This window comes from Cydia pomonella, chromosome 14 (genome assembly GCF_033807575.1).
Source record: "Cydia pomonella isolate Wapato2018A chromosome 14, ilCydPomo1, whole genome shotgun sequence".
NCBI lineage: Eukaryota > Metazoa > Arthropoda > Insecta > Lepidoptera > Tortricidae > Cydia > Cydia pomonella.
Window position 1 is genome coordinate 4,538,833 of NC_084716.1, and position 24,061 is coordinate 4,562,893.

At 38.3% G+C, this 24,061-nt stretch overlaps 1 protein-coding gene across 2 annotated transcripts; it reads right to left on the minus strand.

Annotated features, from left to right (window-relative positions):
* Positions 1 to 1,650: 1,650 nt before the first annotated feature.
* Positions 1,651 to 22,170, minus strand: LOC133525244 (uncharacterized). 2 transcript variants are annotated; one of them, XM_061861544.1, is made up of 4 exons: positions 21,994 to 22,170; positions 21,436 to 21,573; positions 6,824 to 6,937; positions 5,520 to 6,085 (listed from the first exon to the last, which is right to left on the minus strand). In XM_061861544.1, exons 1-4 carry the CDS (start codon positions 22,156 to 22,158, stop codon positions 6,080 to 6,082), a joined length of 423 nt encoding a protein of 140 aa, XP_061717528.1. In that variant the 5' UTR covers positions 22,159 to 22,170; the 3' UTR covers positions 5,520 to 6,079. The 2 variants fall into 2 exon arrangements, 1 of the variants encoding a protein (XP_061717528.1); XR_009800538.1 differs by lacking the exons at positions 21,436 to 21,573; positions 21,994 to 22,170 and adding an exon at positions 1,651 to 1,969 and having other exon boundaries at positions 5,117 to 6,085; positions 6,824 to 6,955.
* Between the last annotated feature and the right edge of the window lie 1,891 nt (positions 22,171 to 24,061).

A 24,061-nucleotide genomic window follows, 5' to 3' on the forward strand; every position in this document is an offset into this window, starting at 1 on the left:
ATACATTTGTGTGCCCTGCATTCATAATATTGGATGCATGTTTATTTGTATACAAATATGTACATTTGCTTAGGCAAGCCATATCGACGTTGAGGTCCAATAATAGGTATATTTTGGTGTCAACGGAGTATGAGCACTTAGCAAGCATCACACTGGGTTCTGTCCTGAAGATTGTTTGCGTTAAGTGAGCAGCAACCTAGCAACCAGTCGCTTGACTTTCTGAGTAAAAGTAACTATCTTGCCACTTAAGGAAATACACACTTGATAAAATTTCCGCTCTCAATTGGTAATGAGTATTGTGTATTTTCTTTTTGGCTTCGATTTCTTGCGCCAGTTTTACCAGGGGGCAGGGTTTAGAGAGAAGGGTAAGCTTTTTTTTAAGCAGCAGTAAGATCGAGAATTACTTGTGATTGTTCTGCTTCATGAAAAATTGCAGAGACATCTTGGGTCGATTCCGATGTTTCTGTCGCTAAATTAATTCCGTTGTTGTTCTTGCCTGGATCTGGTCTATCCTTGACAGAAATTGTTAAAAAATCTTGGTCCGTAAAATTTGTATGTATATATGTATGTAAACACTTTATTGTACAGTCAGCGTCAAATACTTCGTAGCAGTCAAAGTAGCCAAATAGTTCGGTACACCATATATTTAGTATGGTGTACCGAACTATTTGGCCACTTTGACTGCTACGAAGTATTTGACGCTGACTGTACATAAGGGACAGGTAAAGATACAATAAAAGGAAAAAATAATAATGTTGGCAATGTACAAAGGCGAACTTATCCCTTCCTTATCTTATATATTACTTATCTCATCAAATGGATAAATGCCACATTTTCGCAAAGCATTTGTGACATTGACAAGTGTCATTGCTTTCAAATATGCCTGTCCCACACATTCGGCAATGTGATAGATGCTAGAACTGCTTGCCCAGGATTTCGCAGTAGCCAGGAATCGACGGCAGAGTTAACCTAAACGGTCGTTTCCATCGTTTAATGGTTGAAGTTCTGCAATTGTATGCTGAGGAGACAATGTTAGTATAGTTACACCAGAAGATTTTGCCAGGGTCAGTTGTTCTCAAGATAGATGGCTCTCATGGTTATCCATTATTAAAAGCACCGGGTTATCTTTACTGGCGGAAGTATGCTTAATTAAATGTTGCATTACGTTCACAAATATTTCTGCAATCATGCAACTCATAGGCGTGGCTAAACCAAGCCTTCCAGGAGAAGCACCATTCAGCATGTGGCTTTTGAAATTTTTCCTTGGAAAAACCATTGCAGCAGGCAAGGCTTGTCCGGTTGCGGATTTTTTTAATACTACGTCGGTGGCAAACAAGTATACGGCCCGCCTGATGGTAAGCAGTCTCCGTAGCCTATGTACGCCTGCAACTCCGGAGGAGTTACTTGCCCGCAAGAATTACTCTACACACACACACTTTTTTCAGACGAGTCCCTAGTTATTATAATAATCTTTATGTTCTAGGATAGTATGTGCAGCTTCAGAATTATCGAAACTTGCAGTAGGTAGCGCTGTCAGTATTATAAAATACACTTACTATACTTATATTGTACTTTTATTATACGTATATAATACGTATAACATATCTACACAAGGTGTATTAACAACCGTGTTTTGAAAGACATCTTAAATGACTTCTAAAGGAGATTTTATTGTTCCACGTGTAACTTGCAAGTATAATGACATCACCGCCTTAATGTTTATTTCTAATGCGAGGAACGTTTCTTCCATACAAATTTGTATAGAGAACAAAAAAAGTGATTGCTATCATTATATGTTCCGCATCAATGATGTCATATACTAAATCGGGACAGCGAACAAAAACTTGAACATGCTAGCTAAAGATTTTAATCTTAAATACTGTTGCGCCTCGGCTGTTTCCTTGGCAACTCGGCGTGTGCTTCATTGGGCAGCGAATTGACTCTTAACCTATCAGGACGCCGCAGGACCCTGGAATTAAATGAATTCCTTATTCTTTGTTCCTTTTTAGGGTTCCGTAGCCAAATGGCATAAAACGGAACCCTTATAGTTTCGCCATGTCCGTCTGTCTGTCTGTCTGTCTGTCTGTCTGTCTGTCTGTCTGTCTGTCTGTCCGAGGCTTTGCTCCGTGGTCGTTAGTGCTAGAAAGCTGAAATTTGGCATGGATATATAAATCAATAAAGCCAACAAAGTCGTACAATAAAATCTAAAAATTTAATTTTTTTTAGGGTACCTTCCCTACACGTAAAGTGGGGGTGACATTTTTTTTTCGCTTCAACCCTAGAGTGTGGGATATCGTTGGAAAGGTCTTTCAAAACTAATAGGGGTTTTCAAAAATCATTTTTTGATAAAGTGAATATATCCGGAGATAATCGCTCCGAAAGAAAAAAAAAAAGTGTCCCCCCCCCTCTAACTTTTGAACCATAGGTCCAAAAAATATGAAAAAAATCGTGGAAGTAGAGCTTAAGAAAGACATTAAATGAAAACTATAGCGGACATGATCAGTTTAGCTGTTTTTGGGTTATCGCAAAAAGTTTTCCCTTCATAGTAAAAAGACTTACTTTAATTAGGTACTGATTATGCAAATTTCCCTATTTGTTTAACTCATCCCTTGGTTAACAATTTACTATACTTTAAGCTCCAGTTTAGCTTATTGTGACGGAAAAGTAACTACGGAACCCTACACTGAGCGTGGCCCGACATGCTCTTGGCCGGTTATTTCTTATTATTTTGGTCTAAACTAACCTAAAAAATAATGAAAAGCACACACGATCCTTTGCCGCAACAAGCGCAAAAGGTTTCCACTCTAGGGCGTATTTTCTCCATTTTGGCAGTTAAGGTGGTTCGTTTTTCATACTAATGTATTTATCCAATTATGGGCGAATGGAGCATGGTTTTACAATGAAACCACTTCCATTAATATTCAATTTGATATTTGTTTGCGGGAAATTATGTTTTTGTAATAAAAATATTTGAATAATAGCTTAACTGAGAACAATATTTTAGTTAAAATATGTCAATGTGTGAGTGAACGGTGACAGCGTCGTACACTAAGCGTATGTTCAGTGTGTGCGTTGAAAGGCTACGTTGCGAGCTGGCCGAAAATGCGACGATGCCGCTTTTCACTCCGCACGGCTCAAGCGCGCAACGAGGCGTTTGTGTCAATTGATAAATTTCTATTAAATTTCATTTTACCAAACGTCACTGTCATCGGCTCGGTTTGGTCTCATTCTGATTGTGCACGGATTATATTTTCTATGCTAAACTAGCAAAATAAATTTTAGGACAGATATATGGTGCCATACCATCTTATTCTGTGTTTAGTATTAAATTTGTTGTTATAACGGCAACAAAAATACATCATCTGTCTAAATTTCAACTGTAGCTATCACAGTTCATGAGACAGCCTGGTGACAGACGGACAGTCAAGTCTTAGTAATAGGGTCTCCTAGAATCTAGGAGATCATTATATAATCTATACAAATCTTGGTTTACATGTTTTTGGCAGTCTTCAAACCCTCTACAGAAACATATATATTGTTTGATAAATCATAATCTTCTGTTTAAAATAATTAGCAATCCATTTACTGCTGCATGAGGGATATTAAATGTTAACGCCTATTTTTGTAATTCACTTTTTAAGGCAAAATCTTTCTCATAATCTGTTTCGTCCTCGGTCGAAGATTCTTTTTCACTAAAATCATTAATTTCACATACTGAAACATTGTCCTCAACCTCTACATCTTTCATGCAAGCAGAACCTACAGAACCCTCACTAATATTTTCACCAACACTACCTTGTCTTGGCAGGAGCTGTATATGTATTTGATTTACTTATGATTTTTTTGTACTTCTAAATTTTCCGCCGATAACCATCACTTCTCGAACGTTTTTTCCAGTTGTCGTAATCCATACCTATTTAAAATTACACTCTTACTTTAAATTACAAAAAAAAAAATTAAATATCATACTTACAATAGTGTTCCTAAAATCTATTTAAGATCAAACGATCTTATATTGATCTTGTCTTTTGTGATATAAGTATCTTTATCCTATATCACTCTAATATCTTACTAAAGTGCTGCTGTTGATCTTATTATGCTTGTTTATAGCTTTAAATAAGATCAGAAAAGTACGTACTTACAGTGTTCTTATGCTATGTTGATATTAGTCTTACATTCTTACAATAGCATTTATAAAGTCTAATATAAAATCAAATGAACTTAGAGAAAGGGGATATAAGACTAGGTACTCTCAAGTTCAATGAGACTTCGTAAATTTTATTGTAGGACCAAGAGGCTTATAATAGTATTATACTATGTTGATATTAGTCTTACATTCTTACAATAGCATTTATAAAGTCTAATATAAAATCAAATGAACTTAGGGAAAGGGGATATAAGACTAGGCACTCTCAAGTTCAATGAGACTTCGTAAATTTTATTGAAGGACCAAGAGGCTTATAATAGTATTATACTATGTTGATATTAGTCTTACATTCTTACAATAGCATTTATAAAGTCTAATATAAAATCAAATGAACTTAGAGAAAGGGGATATAAGACCAGGCACTCTCAAGTTCAATGAGACTTCGTAAATGTTATTGTAGGACCAAGAGGCTTATAATAGTATTATACTATGTTGATATTAGTCTTACATTCTTACAATAGCATTTATAAAGTCTAATATAAAATCAAATGTACTTAGAGAAAGGAGATATAAGACCAGGCACTCTCAAGTTCAATGAGTCTTCGTAAATTTTGTTGTAGGAGCAAGAGGTTTATAACAGTAATATAAAATGCTCTTATATACATATATAAGACTAGGTAATAAGACTGACCTTACTAAAGCCGGTACTAGCTTGTCTAAGACTAATATAAGAGTGAAGATATGTTCCAAAACAATAATAAGAGCTCTATAAGCTCATCAGTCTTATAAAGTGCGCTACCTGAGACTCTTTTGCTAGTTGGGTTTTCCCATATAACGTCACAAATGATGTACACAACACGGGAGGTGTAATAAAGAAATCCCTTGATCTTATATTAACAACTGTGATCTCGGCTTTTCTTTGTTTTACCACTCTAGTTGTGTAATGTACTAGTATTCCATTGAGCTTACCTCATTTTCTGTTAGGTCGTCGTCAATATTAGAACGCGAAGGTCTTGCTTCTTCTTGATCATCCAAAAACAGCAGCAAATTGTAATACCACAGTTTTGGTGAGTAAATTTTCGTAACGCCTGCTCCAGACTTCATCGAATCAGCGACCTTCTTACGTTCTTTTTTGTAGGTAGAACGAAAGTTGATGATTTTTTTAACAACAGCGTCTTTATTAGCGTTTGGATCTATTACTTTCAATTTGTCAGTCAGCTTATTGTAAGCCAAATTTCTCAAATCACGGTTGTGATATTCCTTGGATTTTATTTTCCATAAACTAGGTTCATTGCGATACATAACTATAAACTCTTCGAGCCACTCACGGTGAGCTATTTTTAAGAACGTACGCAGTAACCACTCGATGCGCGATCCACGCAAAAAGTGAGCGCACACACGTTACGATTATCGGCACAGTTTCGTCCGATTCCGTTTTATCTATTCAAATTATCATTCTACTCCGTTTGACGGTACAGTTTCAAAAAATCGTTACGAGTAGCACTTTTAGTACAGTTTTTATCACACACACGTTTCGATAATCGGTGCAGTTTAAACGGTACAGTCCGATCGTACTTGCTTTGACAAGATCGATAGTGTTAAATATAGTGGAGCCTGCCAGGTTATGGCTGAAGTCCCCTATATGACGCACTGGGTATCGATCTGGCACTGTGCGGGCATTAAGTGCCCTATAGTCACCACACGGTCTCCATAACATGTCCTTCTTGGGCGCGAGGTGCAGCGGCGAGGACCACGGGCTCTTGGAGGGACGCGCTGTTCCGACGCGCACCATCTCCGCAAACTCCTTCTGTGCAGCACGCAGCTTGTCAGGTGCCAGGCGACGGGGCCTAGCCACGACAGGAGGCCCGTCGGTGGTCTTGATATGATGCACGGTGTCATGCTTCACCTCACGTGTGATGCCAGGAGGCCGGGTTATTTCTGGAAATTCAGAAAGGATTGCATTATAAAGAGTAATATTTATAGCTTTGATGCTTGGCTGTGAACAATTTGCGATGGTGGCCCGGGTTGTTAATCCGGTAACACCACAACGCAGTACTTTGTTATGACAATCTGGCAATAAGTTGTAGTATGTTAAAAGATCTGCACCTATTATAGGAGTTTCTACATCTGCGATAATGAAATTCCATATGAAATCCCGACGAAAGTTAAGATTTGAGCTAAGCCTCCGGCATCCATAAGTTTTAATGTTTGTGCCATTAGCTGCGCATAAGGCATATTCAACCGGTGGTAAACGCTTTGGTACTAACGTAATGGGAAAACAGCACAGATCAGTGCCAGTGTCAATCAGGTAAGTATAATTTGTAACTACATCTGTGACAAAAAGTCGGTTAATGGGGGGAACGGCCAGCTGCTGCCACTACTGCTGGCCGTCCGGCGGGTTTCCCTGCCAGCTTCATGGGGTAGTGCACTTAGTTGCCTTCGCTTTAAAGTTAAAATGGTACCAGCACAATCTGCCTGTGCTGTTATCCCTAGATCTGGCATTAGATCTAGACCTGGAGTGAGTCCTGCTGCTTCATCCTCTTCCTCTTTGTGTTAAAGCAGCCACCTGTAAGGTAAGCGCTTCGAGTCTGCTGTGAACCTGACTCAAATCGACTGAGGCGTTGGAAGCTGCAGCGCTGGCTATACTGCCACTACATTGTTACGAACGGGGCTTACCTCCAGTATTTTGTCCGCTAGTTCGGCTACCTTGTCCAGATTGAGGTCACTTTGAGCTGTTAGGATTCCTTGCACCTGTTGTGGAAGCCGCTGGAACCATAACTCCCGCAGCACCTTTATTAACGACATAATTGTATTTTGTTTAGTCGGCAGTGATGCGAGCTAACGCAATATGCAATGAACAGGTGAGATAGATACAGGAATCTGTGCACGTGTAACGTGTTTTTTTTTACTTCGCTGATCAAATAATCAATATATAGTTTTAGAAAAAGGCCTTAAGAACCCTCTTTTATAGTTAATCCGTAAAAATGGTAGAATCATTACAAAGCATTTATTTTTATACATTTTTATTATACACAAGACTAATATAAACAAAGAAGTATCCATGTAATCATTATGAACCGTAATGCGCACGCATAAGGTTTATTTTGGTTTAAATCGAAGTCGGGTTACGTTCTTTGTAACATGACAAAAAAAAAAGTAAACATTTTCAAACAGATTTCAAGTAAGAGCTAATAAATATAACAAAGATAGTAGAAATAGCATGCAGTTTTTGTAAAATTGCTCGTCGGCAGATTAGCACCACACGTGCATGTAAAAACAATGGATCACGGTGGAAAATCACCAACAAAAGGTTAAAGCTGGGTCCATATGATGACCAATATAACAATTCACCTGGTATTTATCATACCATTAAACATGAAACGATTTATTTTAGGAATAACAAAAAAAAAACAATGTTTTAGTACTAGAAAAATATTTAATAATACAAATAAAAATCCTAAAAATACGCACTTGACAAATGACAGCTACCACAGACAAACTTAACATCTTAACATATACAGATTTATTAAAACCAAAAACACACTTAAATGATAACAAACTTAGAATAAAATGTAACATTAAAACTACCTACAAAACTAAAATTAATAACTTAAAAAGCAAACATAACATGGGTGACCTAACCCAATATGTTTATATTAAGCTAGATCACCCAGGTCCGAACCCTGCGGAAGGATTCCCATAAGGCTGGCTGCATTCCTCCTTTGGATCGCTTTTTGTTTATTGTTTTAAAATTGTCTTGGTCGGCGCGGAATAGGCATCGGTGAGGTTGGGCGTGGGCGTCGGTTGACGGGAGTCGGCGGCGGCGTCGGTGGCACCGCCGCTGGCTCCGACGACAGAGACTCTCTGATAACAAGCCAAATAAACGGACCAAAGATTTTCAATGGGATTGAGATCCGGAGAGCGCGAGGGCCATGGTATTGCTTTGATGCCACTGGGTTTCTGTTGAAGCCAATTTTGCACCAGGTGACATGTGTGTGTAGGGCAGTTGTCGTGTATGAATATTACTCCAGGCACGTCTTCTTCCGGATACACTGTCCTCACTGATGGCACCATTGTGTCCTGAAAAATCTCCAGATAACTCGCGCCATTGGCCCTCTCGGGTAAATATACGAGCTCTCCCGGCCCAGCTGCACTCATCCACGCCCACATGTTAACTACAACTCTTCCTGACTCTAAACATGGGACCACATTCCGCGGGTCGTATCGTGTATTATCCACACGCCATAAATTCCGGCGACCTACCTGGCTCGATTTAAAGGATTTCTCGTCGGAAAATATGGCATGTGTAAAATCGAAATCCCTCATATCTCGAGCGAAATTTCGGCGTATTCTCTTTTGCTCATCTGTCAAAACAATTTTTTTGGCCGGCTTTCGGTGGTGGTTGCCGGCCCTATGAAGAGCGTTTCGCACGGCTTGCGGAGAACAATCAAATGCCGCCGCAAACTGCCGAATAGGCGTAAATGGATGTTCTTCATACGTAGCGATCATTTGCTCCAAACGCTGGCCATCAATAATGCGTGGCGGTTGCGGACGGAGTTGATTCTCTAAACTTCCTTCAGTGTCGTAGCGATGAATCCAGCGGCGTGCTGAAGCTCTCTATGCAATAAGTAATGATCAAAATATGTTGCTTGCAATCCTCCTTTACGTACTGAATTAATATCTACTACATGTTCTATCTAACACTCCATGTAAACAGCTAAAATGTTTTCTGCTACAAGGTGATAAAGCGCATATGTAAATAACACAATTCTAGTCTATTAGTCAACGAATAATATTATTTAAATAATTAGTTGAAATATTGTGAGGTAAACGATCACATGTATAGTGAAAACCAATTTACCAAAGTATGTAATCTAATAATAATTAACTTAAAACAGCAGAATATATGAATTAAAAAAACTAAATCTTAATAACCTAATAATACTACTACATACTAATATTTCTTCTTCTTACCACCTCTATGCCGACGACCTCCAAATTTACTCTCAATGCGTAATTAACGATCTACCTAAGAGTATCGGCTCCATAAATCGGGACTTGGAACACATTTCCAGTTGGAGCAAACGCTATGGGCTGAAAGTTAATCCGTGTAAGTCGCAAGCTATAATTTTAGGCAGCTCTCAACTCATTTCTCGGATTGACTTTCTTAACTTACCTTTCATAGTGTTTGATGGTGTCCCGGTTCCATTATCGAGCCAGGTAAAAAATCTTGGAGTTATATTTGATCGCACACTGTCTTGGGTACCACAGATAAGTGAGATCAGTAGGAAGATGTTTGCTTCTCTGGGGTCACTTCGCAGGCTTCGTGGCTTCTTGCCGCTCGCTACCAGAATTGCGCTTGCTCAATCTCTTCTTCTCCCTATATTGGATTATGCCGATATTTGCTATCTTGATCTTACAGAGGACCAGCTAAATAAACTTGAGCGCCTTCAAAACGTCTGTATAAGATTCATATTTGGATTACGCAAATATGACCACGTCTCTGAATTTCGTACCCAGCTCAAGTGGCTCCCTATTCGTCATCGCCGTAACTCTCATATTCTTGTACTTCTTTATAACATTCTTTTCAACCCCTCCACCCCTCTATATCTTAAAAAGCGTTTCAACTATCTTTCCTCGGTCCGCTGTGCGGAGATGCATCTCCTTGCTCCTCCACCTTCATCATCAAAATTTTATAGCAACTCTTTTTCTTTTCGTGCTGTTCGGTTGTGGAATGCTTTGCCATTAGACATTAGACGTGCTAAATCCCTTCCCGTTTTCAAAAATCTTTTGAAGACTCACTACCTTTCGCTGCCTTAACTTGCCTTTATTTATGATTGTATAATATATAATGTATGTATGTATATATGTATTTATTTTATTAGTATGTAGGTATGTATTATATTGTTTGCGTCTTCTTTTTGTTGAATTATATGTATATCGGCACTACCCGTTCAATGTTGTAAGTTCATAGTTTCCTGCTACCCAAAGGTTGTCTGGAAGAGATCGCTTCTTAGCGATAAGACCGCCTGTTGTTACCTAACTTTTACGTGTTTTTTCATTTCCTGTCTATTTTTAAATGTATGGTGCACAATAAAGAATATTTACTTACTTACTTACTTACTTACTACTATAAATACTGTTTAATTAACTTTGCACAGCGTAGTTGGTTGTATTAATAAAAAAAAATATTCACTTACCGTAATTTGTAATTCTTCCGAGGTTTTACTAATATTATATCCTTCGTCTCTTAACGTAATTATACGGTTTCGCACCAACGATGACAAATTGCCGTGAACCATGATTGGGACGGTGAAGACACGTGCGATTTAGATGTGCAAGATGCAACTGACTTGACAAAACACGTGCAAGCTACGTAAAGATTGTAAACAATGACAGTTACTTAACAAAAAAAGGATCTTTGTTTCTCATTGGTCAACAAATTAGGGGCGGGGCAAGTCCAAAATCAACGTTTGCAAGCGATACTGTTTTGAAACTGGTCGACTCTGGCTTTGGCCGATAGTACCAAGAAACTGGGTAATACCTGGACCAAGACAGAACAGACACAATGTAACAATTACCACCACCAATTTAGAACCAATTTTTAAAAACTTAGGCATTGACCGAACATAGGACGTTAAATAATAAGTAAATTTATGTAAATCTCCATCATAACTATTTAAAGATTTATATTGTTTTTGGTCATAAATTTGCTTACGGCACACATGTTTTTTTTATTATTAGTAAGGAATAAAAGCGAAGCCATATTAGTAGGTAAGGGCGCGTTGAGTCCGGAGGATTATTGTTAAGCGGACAATTAAAGGAAATGTGATCTATATTACCAACTTCTCAACTTCAGGGTCGGCAACGCGCATGTAATGCCTCTGGTGTTGCAGGCGTCCATAGGCTACGGTGACTGCTTACCATCAGGCGGGCCGTATGCTTGTTTGCCACCGTCGTGGTATAAAAAAAAAAAAACTTCGGTTCCACAATTGCAAATCGGAGTTTTTTTTTTTAATTCATGTAGATGCTCGGACGAGCAGACACGACCTAATCTGAGTCTAATAATGGTACTAGTGTGTCTTTTAGAGAGAGATCTGTTTTTAAAAAACCATGGACGGGATGGGATGGATGGTTGAATTTCTGAAAGGAAGCATTTCTTCGACCGGGACCAACGGACAGGCCATTTTTTCCTCATGTAAGAAAGGGATACTTAACGGTCGGCCGAATTAGTTGTAACCTCAATAGTCCGCAATGTAACTAAAATCGCATGCGAGTTCGCGTGCCGTCTAAATCGGCCCTAAAATTCACATTTCAAAATATCTTCCACACTCAAATTTATTTACGTAGGCATAATAGAGAATTATCTCTTTTTATAAAACTGCTACTCAATTTCTCCAAAATATCAAAAATGCACAACGTTAATATTCAAGTTTTCACTCCCGGAGTGCAATTCGTTGTTTTTTTTACAAAGCGACGCATCTTTGCCAACCAATAATGATTTTTGATCCGCTGTAGTTTTCTCAAAACCACAATGTCCAACGTCATCATGATTCATTTTTAGAATCTGCCAATGGACACTTGTCTTTTTTAGGGTTCCGTAGTCAACTAGGAACCCTTATAGTTTCGCCATGTCCGTCTGTCCGTCTGTCTGTCTGTCCCAGGCTTTTCTCCGTGGTCGTTAGTGTTAGAAAGCTGAAATTCGGCATGGATATATAAATCAATAAAGCCAACGAAGTCGTACAATAAAATCTAAAAAATAATTTTTTTTTAGGGTACCTCCCCTACACGTAAAGTGGGGGTGAATTTTTTTTTTCGCTTCAACCCTAGAGTGTGGGGTATCGTTGGAAAGGTCTTTCAAAACTAATAGGGGTTTTCAAGAAACCCCCCCTCTAACTTTTAAACCATAGGTCCAAAAAATATGAAAAAAATCGTGGAAATAGAGCTTAAGAAAGACATTATAGCGGACATGATCAGTTTAGCTGTTTTTGAGTTATCGCAAAAAGTTTTCCCTTCATAGTAAAAAGACTTACTTTAATTAGGTACTGATTATGCAAATTTGCCTATTTGTTTAATTCGGGTGAAAGGTACCGATTCATCCCTTGGTTAACAATTTACTATACTTTAAGCTCCAGTTTAGCTTATTGTGACGGAAGAGTAACTACGGAACCCTACACTGAGCGTGGCGTGGCGTGGTTTATATTTGCTATACATGACAGTATTCAAAATGTTAAAGGTAGAAAAAATAACTAAAGGGACTATTTTATCAAAATTTTGTACAAATTCAAAGATTAATAATGTAATGCTGCCATAATGTGCTGCCAGCGTAATGGGGACATTTGAGTAAGGTACGATTTGTGATGATTATTTTATTTTATTTTGTTTAAATTGTTAAAAAAAAAGACTGTGAAGCCTGCGTTGTGGATTTCTTACATATAAACTATTTTTCTTTTATGTTTCTTTTTTTATGTTTTAAATGTTGTAATGTAATAAATATCAAATTCACACTAATTGAACTTTAAAAAATCCCGCCATCATCACCGTCAATCAAATCTTCCCAAGTAGCACAAAACTGCATTATATATAAGGTGTCACAAAATGTTTACGTCGGTAACTTTAGCATTTATATAGTTATAGTATGACATCCCAACAATACAATAGCTGAAAATTAAGCTCTCGTCTGTATAATAACGTTATTATGCATCATCACGGCAGAACTGTAATGCTGCAAGCGTTAATATAGGAAACAATTCTATATTATACAGCTATTAGCAATTAATGGAACTGAACAAATGTCGCACTTTAAATTGTGTGGCATACGAAACCGGCTATATATTCCACCACACTTTCTTGATATTTGTTCGTGTCACTCGCCAATGACTCTAAATACGTTTCGTGTAGTTCGCTGTGGTCCTCCTCTATCTCGACGAACCCGTCAAGTTATTTATATTTTCGACTGGATTGGTGCTTGAGCAAGTTAGGATATTTATTTGCTCTAGGGCGATGCAGTTACCTATCCCGCCATCCCGAATATAAGCTCTCACTAGCAATTCCTTGTACGCCGCACGAAATTGCACAGCATTCGGGTTGTTGTTGAACCCTCCCCTTGCTCGTATCGAGGAGAAAACAGCTCCAAATGGTCCTGGCTGATTTTTATACTTACGGTACGTATTTTAATATTCCTTTTTTCTCCACCACGTCTTCGTAAAGGTTCAATACGCTCGTTATGTCGATTATGAGGCCAATGAAGGCGGTTTTTCTACGGGACTGTACTAGTATTAAGAGCTCTCCCGAAGGAAGCTTTAATCTGTGCAAGTATTCAATGGCGCTTTCAAAAAACGCCCGCATAAAGCGTATATTGGCCGGACACATCGCCTTTTTTAAGAGTGGCTGTTTAGTATATCAAACACGTTGTTGATTGTATTGATAAAGTTCATAGCCACTTCACAATCTTTAAATTCGTCCAATTGTAATCCATTTTTACAAAACAATAAGGCGTCAGCGACGGAATTGCTAAGTATCTGTGTTGTCAATCGTACCTTCATCTTCTGTTTTTCATAGAAATATGAGCCTTGTTCCGAGATGCACCCCTTGCTGCTCTTGTAAGCTTAACAAAAGTTGTAGATAACTGAACTCTACTTTTCTTCCCAAACCATCGATCAGCACCCTTAAGATATACAACTGTGTATCTATTGAATAAAATGGTACATGTCTACATATGAAATTTTGTACGTGAACACATACAAATGTGTTCTGTCTTTAGAATGTATATTAGGTACAGTGGTATTGAAATAAAAGGCTAGTCAGTTTTCACTAGACCTGTCTCCGCGTGTTAGGTCGTGACATACTGGTCGGGGTGTTCTTGCGAGCCTGGTTGTTGGTGGAATTAGTCCTGAGCGGCGCGCAGGAAGCAGCGGAGCCATCGCTGTTCGATTCTAAAGCTGATCTGGTAAGTCTAGTGGGACTGCATTGGATTTGTATCGGCTAGGCCACACACCGTGTTGTTTATTTTTCTTTCCACTTTTTGGTGTCATGGGCGCCGATTTAGTTGGACTCTGTAGTTCTTCGGTCTCCTCGAATGTCTCGTACATAATCAAGGGGATAACGCTGTTTGGGGGCTTCTGCAAGATTGAGCTGTGGCCTATGTCCTTCTCATCAATGCCCTTCTGGAAGACAAAACCAGGTTTCACTATCTGAACTTTAAGATACCTATTTCAAGGAATGTAAACAAAGACTGTACCTGCCACACGACTCGGCCATTCAGCCAGTTATATAATACCATAGAATCCCTACGTATCTATATACAACAGGCTAAATTTGTGGTCTATTCTCATTGGCTGGCAAAACAGACTAAGACATATCTCAAAATAAAAATATATACATAAAAGAATGTTATCTCAGGGTGCCCGCCCGCAAAATTTTGTTTTCCCGAATAGAACACGTTTATTTACGAAATGAACGCGTAAGACCCATAGGTACCTAGCACATAAAAAAATATAGTTTATAGAATGAAGCCACACGATTGTGACAATTGAACTGAACTGACACCGATGTCCGATTTTCCGTAAAAATCATGAAAAAAACGAGCCGTTTGGAAAGAAACGAGATTTTTTCTTTTTTTATGTTTTAAATGTTGTAATGTAATAAATATCAAATTCACACTAATTGAACTTTAAAAAATCCCGCCATCATCACCGTCAATCAAATCTTACTAAGTAGCACAAAACTGCATTATATATAAGGTGTCACAAAATGTTTACGTCGGTAACTTTAGCATTTATATAGTTATAGTATGACATCCCAACAATACAATAGCTGAAAATTAAGCTCTCGTCTGTATAATAACGTTATTATGCATCATCACGGCAGAACTGTAATGCTGCAAGCGTTAATATAGGAAACAGTTATATATTATACAGCTATTAGCAATTAATGGAACTGAACAAATGTCGCACTTTAAATTGTGTGGCATACGAAACCGGCTATATATTCCACCACACTTTCTTGATATTTGTTCGTGTCACTCGCCAATGGCCCAATGACTCTAAATACGTTTCGTGTAGTTCGCTGTGGCCCTCCTCTATCTCGACGAACCCGTCAAGTTATTTATATTTTCGACTGGATTGGTCCTTGAGCAAGTTAGGATATTTATTTGCTCTAGGGCGATGCAGTTACCTATCCCGCCATCCCGAATATAAGCTCTCACTAGCAATTCCTTGTACGCCGCACGAAATTGCACAGCATTCGGGTTGTTGTTGAACCCTCCCCTTGCTCGTATCGAGGAGAAAACAGCTCCAAATGGTCCTGGCTGATTTTTATACTTACGGTACGTATTTTAATATTCCTTTTTTCTCCACCACGTCTTCGTAAAGGTTCAATACGCTCGTTATGTCGATTATGAGGCCAATGAAGGCGGTTTTTCTACGGGACTGTACTAGTATTAAGAGCTCTCACGAAGGAAGCTTTAATCTGTGCATGTATTCAATGGCGCTTTTAAAAAACGCCCGCATAAAGCGTATATTGGCCGGACACATTGCCTTTTTTAAGAGTGGCTGTTTAGTATGCCAAACACGTTGTTGATTGTATTGATAAAGTTCATAGCCACTTCACAATCTTTAAATTCGTCCAATTGTAATCCATTTTTACAAAACAATAAGGCGTCAGCGACGGAATTGCTAAGTAACTGTGTTGTCAATCGTACCTTCATCTTCTGTTTTTCATAGAAATATGAGCCTTGTTCCGAGATGCACCCCTTGCTGCTCTTGTAAGCTTAACAAAAGTTGTAGATAACTGAACTCTACTTTTCTTCCCAAACCATCGATCAGCACCCTTAAGATATACAACTGTGTATCTATTGAATAAAATGGTACATGTCTACATATGAAATTTTGTACGTGAACACATACAAATGTGTTCTGTCTTTAGAATGTATACAGTTGTATTGAAATAAAAGGCTAGTCAGTTTTCACTAGACCTGTCTCCGCGTGTTAGGTCGTGACATACTGGTCGGGGTGTTCTTGCGAGCCAGGTTGTTGGTGGAATTAGTCCTGAGCGGCGCGCGGGAAGCAGCGGAGCCATTGCTGTTCGATTCTAAAGCTGATCTGGTAAGTCTGGTGGAAGTGCATTTAAGATTAGTTGGTACAGCTATGGTGGTAGGTCACACCAATGTAGTTGGGTGTCTTCTGTATGGTTAATGATATTAATGATAACACTGTCTTTATTTATTAATGTCTTTTATTAAATTGAATATGCAGGCACAGAAAATATCAGGAACAAAAAATGGCACTATTATTGAACAATTAGAAATAACCCAAACAACTTAATATTGAAGGCGCTGCACAGGATAAGTCTAAGTAGCTATAAACACAACCACCGAATTAGTTCGTTAGTCTTACGATTATATAATGTCTATTCACACTTATTAGTTTATTAGTTACTTGATACGCACATTCGCAAGCACAAACATAAGTTAGTATAGTATACGTAATATGTTAATAACAATCACAGTCAGTTAGATCGAACGTAAATCTAAAAATAGCCGCGCGAGCGCAGGCGAGCCGCGTGGTGGCGTCGTGACACTCGTGACGGGCGAGTATCGACTGGTTAGGCTTTCATGCGCGAGCGGCGGCGCTTTGTGTATATCTATACTACGCTATGCGTATATTGATTTTAGTGTGTGTGTGTGATACTGATGCGTGTCTAAAATATTATTTATTGTGGATTTGTATCGGCTAGGCCACACACCGTGTTGTTTATTTTTCTTTCCACTTTTTGGTGTCATGGGCGCCGATTTAGTTGGACTCTGTAGTTCTTCGGTCTCCTCGAATGTCTCGTACATAATCAAGGGGATAACGCTGTTTGGGGGCTTCTGTAAGATGGAGCTGCGGCCTATGTCCTTCTCATCAATGCCCTTCTGGAAGACAAAATCAGGTTTCACTATCTGAACTTTAAGATATTTCAAGGTAAGGTGTCATTTGTCGGGGTGTTCTTGCGAGCCAGGTTGTTGGTGGAATTAGTCCTGAGCGGCGCGCGGGAAGCAGCGGAGCCATCGCTGTTCAATTCTAAAGCTGATCTGGTAAGTCTAGTGCGAGTGCATACTAGTTGGTGCAGACTCAAAAAATCTTCGGCTTGTTTTGCCATCATTTGTGTTGCCGAAATTCGCCTTTGGCATATCTACTAGCAAACCAGTTTCATTACAAAATCTCGCCTGAATTACCTACTTGTTTCCGTTCTTCCTCGAGTTGTTTTCCAGCTTCGGTTTTCTTTTGTCTGTATTTTTTCACTGGCAATTTATAAGCCAAGTGTAGAATACTTTCAAATAATCGTATCCGGGCGTGAAGTATAGAGAGACCGAATTGGATGGTCTCTACACGAACCTCTTTAATTTTATCCAGGTTGTTGAAATTCTTCGAAGATGCACCGCAAACAAAGCATTGACTGGTCGATTTTGTTCCTGTGGCGGCATTGCATACCTTTCCGTCAACCATGGCCATTACAAATTCATGCTTGACTCTAAATGATTTACCGCATAAATCAAAATTTGTTGGTATTAGTGAGCTTATACATGTATTTACATGATCAATTTCTTCTCGCGTAATATCAGCGGTTTCTTTCACAAATCTAAACCGTATAGGTCGACAAAACCTGGGACAGGAGGGAGTTGGGTTTTCCCATATAGTTTTTTCATTGGTTTGTCCACATACCAATTTCAATTGCAAGAAAGAGCTTTGAAATATGTTTTTATCACTGTCTTCATTATTCTCAAACTTTAGTTTGTACTGGGATTGCTGCGACCCGTCACATCCCCATTTGCAGATAAGCTTCAGGGATTGGCGTTCATTATCTTTTAATCTTATCAATACCTCTTCTAGGTACTCTGATAACCGCCTTACCGTAAGGTCCATTAAAGGCTGCAATTCAACTTCTGCGCTAGTGCTAGTTATATTGCACGCTTCCGGTGGCGGGTAACACTTTTTCTTTTCTTTCTGCAGTTGACTGTAACTAGGAAAAAAAATCTTGTTCGTGCTTCTTATAATATCATATTGCGCTCTTGTTAGGTCGGCATCGATGTACATTTGGTTTGCTTCCTGGGTAGTCAAAGGTCTAATTTTATCTTTTGATGACTTTGTCCGATAGTATGCCTTTTTATACTTTGTAGCGCGAGATGGCGAACTTAATATTTCTCTGAGCACATTAGAAGCGTCATGCTTTCCAGTTTTCCTCAACTCTACTTGCGCAGCTTGTACTATGACGTCCTTGTCAAAGTTGGACCGAAGATCCTCAGTCTTTCTTCTTTTGCTTCGTTCACTTAACTCTTCGAAAGATTTGCACGGCCGGCCTGATCGATTTGATGTATTTTCGGCAATGGGAATCGCAAAGCTCCCTTGCAGCCAAGTGTGATTGTTTTTTATAAATCTGTCTTCTTTATACTGTGCTTTACACCATCTATTTTTCATTTCTGACTTAAAATAGGCAAAATTTCTTTTAAATATCTCAATTTGGTCATTGGTGTAGCCTTCACCAGACAAAAGTCGATCTTTCAAGGAACACAGTTTTTCATCCAAAGTAGGTAAATTTTCATTTTTCAAGAGATCAAACATATGTGTCCTAGTCACGATTCTCATTCCTGACGTGTTTGGTGAACAAATATCAAATATCAAACATTTATTCAGCAAATAGGCCACAGGGGCACTTTTACATGTCCATTTTTACAAACAATAAATAAAAAATAAAAACAATTACAAATATCGAATCGATGAAATAATAAATACCTTATTAGAGATGTATACTGTCTCTAAATGTCAAATTACACAAAAAAACTATGATAAATAAAATAAAACCATAAAATACTAAAATTCTTAAGAGATGTATAAGTCTCTAAGTGTCGGAGATAAAATATAAAAAAAGATATTAAATTATCCTTAGAGATGTAGAGGGTCGCCAAGGCTTGAATTCTTATATAAATAATTAAAACACAAAAAATTAAAACAGACAAGAACCGAATGAAGTGTCTCACGTTAATGCCACTCAAAAGTAAAGTTACATACTTTAACATAACCTGTACCCCGAGTAAGCTTAAACAGACCGGTCTCCACAAACAGCACCCGTTCACGAGTATGACGTGTATCTCAGCCATCGCCTCCCTCAACCTTCATTCGGAAAAGTGGCGACTCGATCAACGACGCCACCGTAAGTAAAGACTTTTAAGCGAGCATGACATGTTCAAGCTGCCGGGTTGTATTAATATAAATATAATAAAAAAAATTGTGAGATACAACATTTGTGCTTGTAAGTTACATTAAAGACGGCATAGCGCCACATAAACGCGACTACATATTATTCATAAGGAGTGCCTAACAATAAAAATAAATTATAAATTTAAATTGACTTAAGAGATGTACAGGTATCTAAGTGTCCGAACCATTAAAATAGGTATTAAAATAAAATAAAAAAAAAATTTAAATAAAAAATAAAAAAAAATCTTAGAGGTGTATAAGGTCTCTAAGTGTCCAAAACTAAAATAATACAATCAAACCAGAACATGATGTTCACTTGTGTCAGTTCTACTGGACGCTAGTATGGTTATTTCACAGAAAGAAAACGAAAACACTATTACTTACATTTTTATCATACTATCAAGCTACTGGCTTAAAGGCATCCTTATCATCTATGAAATCATTCACAGCATAATACGCCTTACTTAACAAACAGCTCTTAACGTGTGACTTAAAGTTGTTAAGAGGCAAATTCACTATATCAGTGGGAACTTTGTTATAAAAACGTGTACAGTTCCCGGACGAAAGATGTACTAACCTTACGGAGGCGGTGGGCGGGCACAGCAAGTTTATGCTTGTTTCTAATGTTATAGTTATGGATATCACTGTTAAGCTTGAATTCGTTGATGTTTTTCCGACCATACATAATATTCTGAAGTATGTATTGAGATGCAACGGTAAGAATGCTTGCATCTTTAAATTTCTCTCTTAGGGATACTCGAGCGCCCAGTCCATAGATGGAACGTACGCTCGCTTTTGCAGTACAAATATTGTCTGAATGTCTGCCGCTTTTCCCCACAGCAGAATTCCATACGACATAACACTATGGAAGTAACTAAAGTATACCAGCCTGGCCGTCTCTACGTTTGTAAGCTGTCTGATTCTCCTCACTGCATAGGCTGCTGAACTAAGTTGGCCGGCTAGAGTGGCTATATGTGCATGCCAATGCAGTTTTGAGTCTAAAGTGACTCCCAGGAAAACAGTTCGATCTTCAAATTCCAGCGTATCACCTTTTATTTTAATCTTGCTGTTATTTACCTGCTTGACGTTAGGTAGCGTAAATTTGATGCATTTGGTATTCTTTGCGTTCAAAAGCAAATTGTTTGCCGTAAACTAGTTTAATACGGTAGATAGCGCGTCATTAATGCTCTCGAAGCTATTTTCCTTTCTGTTCACTTTAAATATAAGGGAAGTGTCATCTGCAAATAACACTATATCATGTCTTTCTTGCACAACTTTTGGTAGGTCATTGATGTATACCAAAAACAGGAAGGGACCAAGAATTGAACCTTGCGGCACTCCGAGGGCTACCGGGGACCCAGCCGATTGAGTTCCATTAATAACTACTCGCTGAGTAGTTATTAATGGAACTCAATTGGCTGCAGAACCTAAAACAAATAAACATTTCATTTAAACTCAATAGAAGAAAAAGTGGATTTTCATGCAATATGACTAATTATTTTCAAAGTATGAAAATTATGCATTGGCGGAAATATGCGGAACCAAATCTTTGGTTTTCTAACAAGACAAACAATAAACTACATATTTAAAAAAAATACATATCCTGATCTACCCCTAAAGTATAACTATTTAACTAACGAAGTTTTTTTTCTTGCGAAAAACTACGTACAAAAACGGCCCGGCATCTAAGCTTTAAAATGACCTTAAAAATAAATAAATAAATAAAAGTATTTTCTATATAATCCATAAATTACAAACCTGTTGATTCAGAATCCATGATTTTTTTTCACTATTGATCAGCCAACACCATAAAATCACACCTTCAAAGTTTTACTGTTTGGAGAGCGTCGAGAACAAGTAATGTACGCGAAGTAACACAAGTAGTCAAATTCCGACTGATAAGAAACTGATCAGAACGCGCAAACAGGGGTGGGGGGGTTTGTTATCTACCCGTCAAAGGGTCATCTACATCAGGTAGAAGTAAGAAATATACTTATGTCAAATATGTAGGTAATAAAAAAATTAATAATAATTATTGTTTTATTTACTTACCTCCCCAGCATCTAAAGTATCTGTTCCCTTGCGAGTAGGTTCAGTAGTCTCTTCATAAAAAGCAAACAAGGTATAGTACCACAGTGATGGCTTGTACACGTCATCAATGCCGGATCCCGTTTGTTTTGAAGCATTTACCTAAAAACATATACGTAATACATTCATAGCCTGCCATAATTTAAACTCAGAGAAAATGATCACTACCTCATTTTTAAGTTTGAATCGTACTCTATTGGTTTAGTAGTGTCGTGATTCTATTATAAAGATAAACATTAATTATTCATTGATTTTCAGGTTTACAATGCCAACAGCAGAATTTTAAAACCTCTTTATTTTAATTTGGAGTACTAAGTGGCAGTATAAAACTCCCCTTTGCCCTTGAGATTATCAAGCACGCTGAGTAGGTAGGATTAAAAAAAAACAATTGAATAGCGCTCTGACAGATGCCGATGGCAAAGAGGTTATGAAAAAATAATATGTAGGTATTTAGAATGATTGCTAGCAATAACTATACTATTATAAAAGGAAAATATATTTGCAAAGGAAATAGTTACTAACCTTTTTCAACTCACGTGAGTAAGACGTGCGCATGTTTTCAATTTTTTTTTTGAAATTAGCAAGGTCAATATTGTTTCCGAGTTCGCGATATATTTCGAACATTAATTCGAAAGTTTGATTTCGCAAATCTCTATTGAAATATTGTTTATGTTTTTTATCCCACATGTGGGGCCGGTCTTTGTACACGTCTATAATATGTGTCCATACTTCACGCTCGTTTTCCATGGTTGACATTGTTGTCCACTCCGCTCGGTTGTCACCAATGAACTGACTGGAATTGCCCCAATCGTACTACACACGCGGCAACCTAGCAGGGCGGTAGACACAACCTAGGGAGCTAGGAAGGTCTTGCGCCCCTGCCGCCCTGCCGCAGGCCCAATCTAAAAATTGCCCCTGCTTGCCTACACACATCACAATTAAGGAGGCAATTAAGGGTCCAATTCCAATATTGCCCCTGCGGCAGGTGTGTGAGTAGCCCGCTTAAGACAGTTGGTGCAGCGTGTTGTTTATTTTTATTTCCACTTTTTGGGGTCATGGGCGCCGATTTAGTTGGACTCTGTAGTTCTTCGGTCTCCTCGAAGGTGTCGCACACAATCAAGGGGATAACGCTGCACATAGGGGTAAATTCACGATCTACGCGGCCAGAAGTAGGAGATAGTCTAGGCCATGTAGAACATTTTTAGCCATACTTGTCTTAGACAATTTTATTTAAATTTTAAGATTTGTCGGAGAAAACTGCAAAACTTCAGACTAAATCGATAATTAGTACTTTTTTTACTGCTGGTAGATTTTTTTTTGTTTTATTTCGTATTGTGCAATGTCTATCAAACACTAGAAAAGTGATTTCAAACATCTTTGTCTAAAGAAAACAAGTTGACAGCGATTTAAAATTTTAGTTACAAGAAAATGTAAATGATTTAAGTGATTTCAAAGTACGATAAAAAAAAAACTAAAATAGCCACGAATTTTCAAACCATTTTAAAAACATGCTTGGCTTTTATTTTACCCTTTTATTTAAGCTATCAAACACGACTGTAGCTACTGTATCCTTAATAAGCCACCTAAACCAACTGGGTAGCTAAAATGTTTCACTCTACTTGTGATACTTGTGGTAGTTGTGGTGACGAATCTCATTATGATTTCACAATAAAACATTGGTTCTGAATACTAAGTTGGCGTTGACTTGACATTTGACTTGTTTTAAAAGGGTTAAGTGTACTGGACAAAACTACCACATGCAATTTTAACAAACAAAGGCTTGCGGCGGTGAGAGACAAAAGAGACTGATAGCGGCAGGCGGCGGGCGATAAGACAATCATGTCTCAAGCCATTTTATCTTTGAAAATAGGCTACCTGTACTAATAAGAGGGAATGTTTAGGTTAAAATAAAACAAAAGCATAAAAGATAAGTTATTTATTTTTACGATCAACACATTAAAATTACACATCATCGCTCGTTTTCAAAATGTGACCCGCCGTTTCGAATACAAGCACGAGCCCGTCTTCTTACTTCTGTGGTGGTTGTTCCGAATATCATTTCTTCCCTTATCCTTTCGAACGCCGCTTCTATCCTCTCCCTCAGCTCTTCTACGGTATTAATGACCTCTTGTGTGTAGACTAGCTCCTTAGCTCGGCCCCAAACGAAAAAATCCAATCGTGTCAAATCAGGTGATCGAGCGGGCCAAGGGATTCGTCCGCCTCTGCCGATCCAACCGTCCGGGAAACAGTTATCCAGATGCTCCCTTACAGCCAGAGAGTAATGGGCGGGACAACCGTCGTGTTGAAATGTCACTGCACCGGGCAGCTGGTCTTCGTCAATAAGCCTGGGCAAATCGTTTTGTAAACATTCCAAATAATTTGCCCCATTTAAATTATTTGGCAAAAAATGTGGCCCAATAAGGACTCTGCCGATGATTCCAGCCCACACATTGACGGAAAACTTTCTTTGGAAGGACACTTGATTTTTCCAATGTGGATTGTTGTTTTTGTCAGCCCATTGGTGTAGGTTATGGAAATTTGTGATCCCCTCCCGGGAAAATTTCGATTCATCGGTCCAAAGAATGCTTCG

Coding starts and splice junctions, on each gene's coding strand:
- LOC133525244 (XM_061861544.1), bottom strand. CDS start 22,158: ATGTGGGATAAAAAACATAAACAATATTTCAATAGAGATTTGCGAAAT. Junction 21,574..21,993: donor ACTCACGTGAGTTGAAAAAG/GTTAGTAACTAT, acceptor ATATGTTTTTAG/GTAAATGCTTCAAAACAAAC. Junction 6,938..21,435: donor ATACTTTAGATGCTGGGGAG/GTAAGTAAATAA, acceptor TCGTTAATAAAG/GTGCTGCGGGAGTTATGGTT.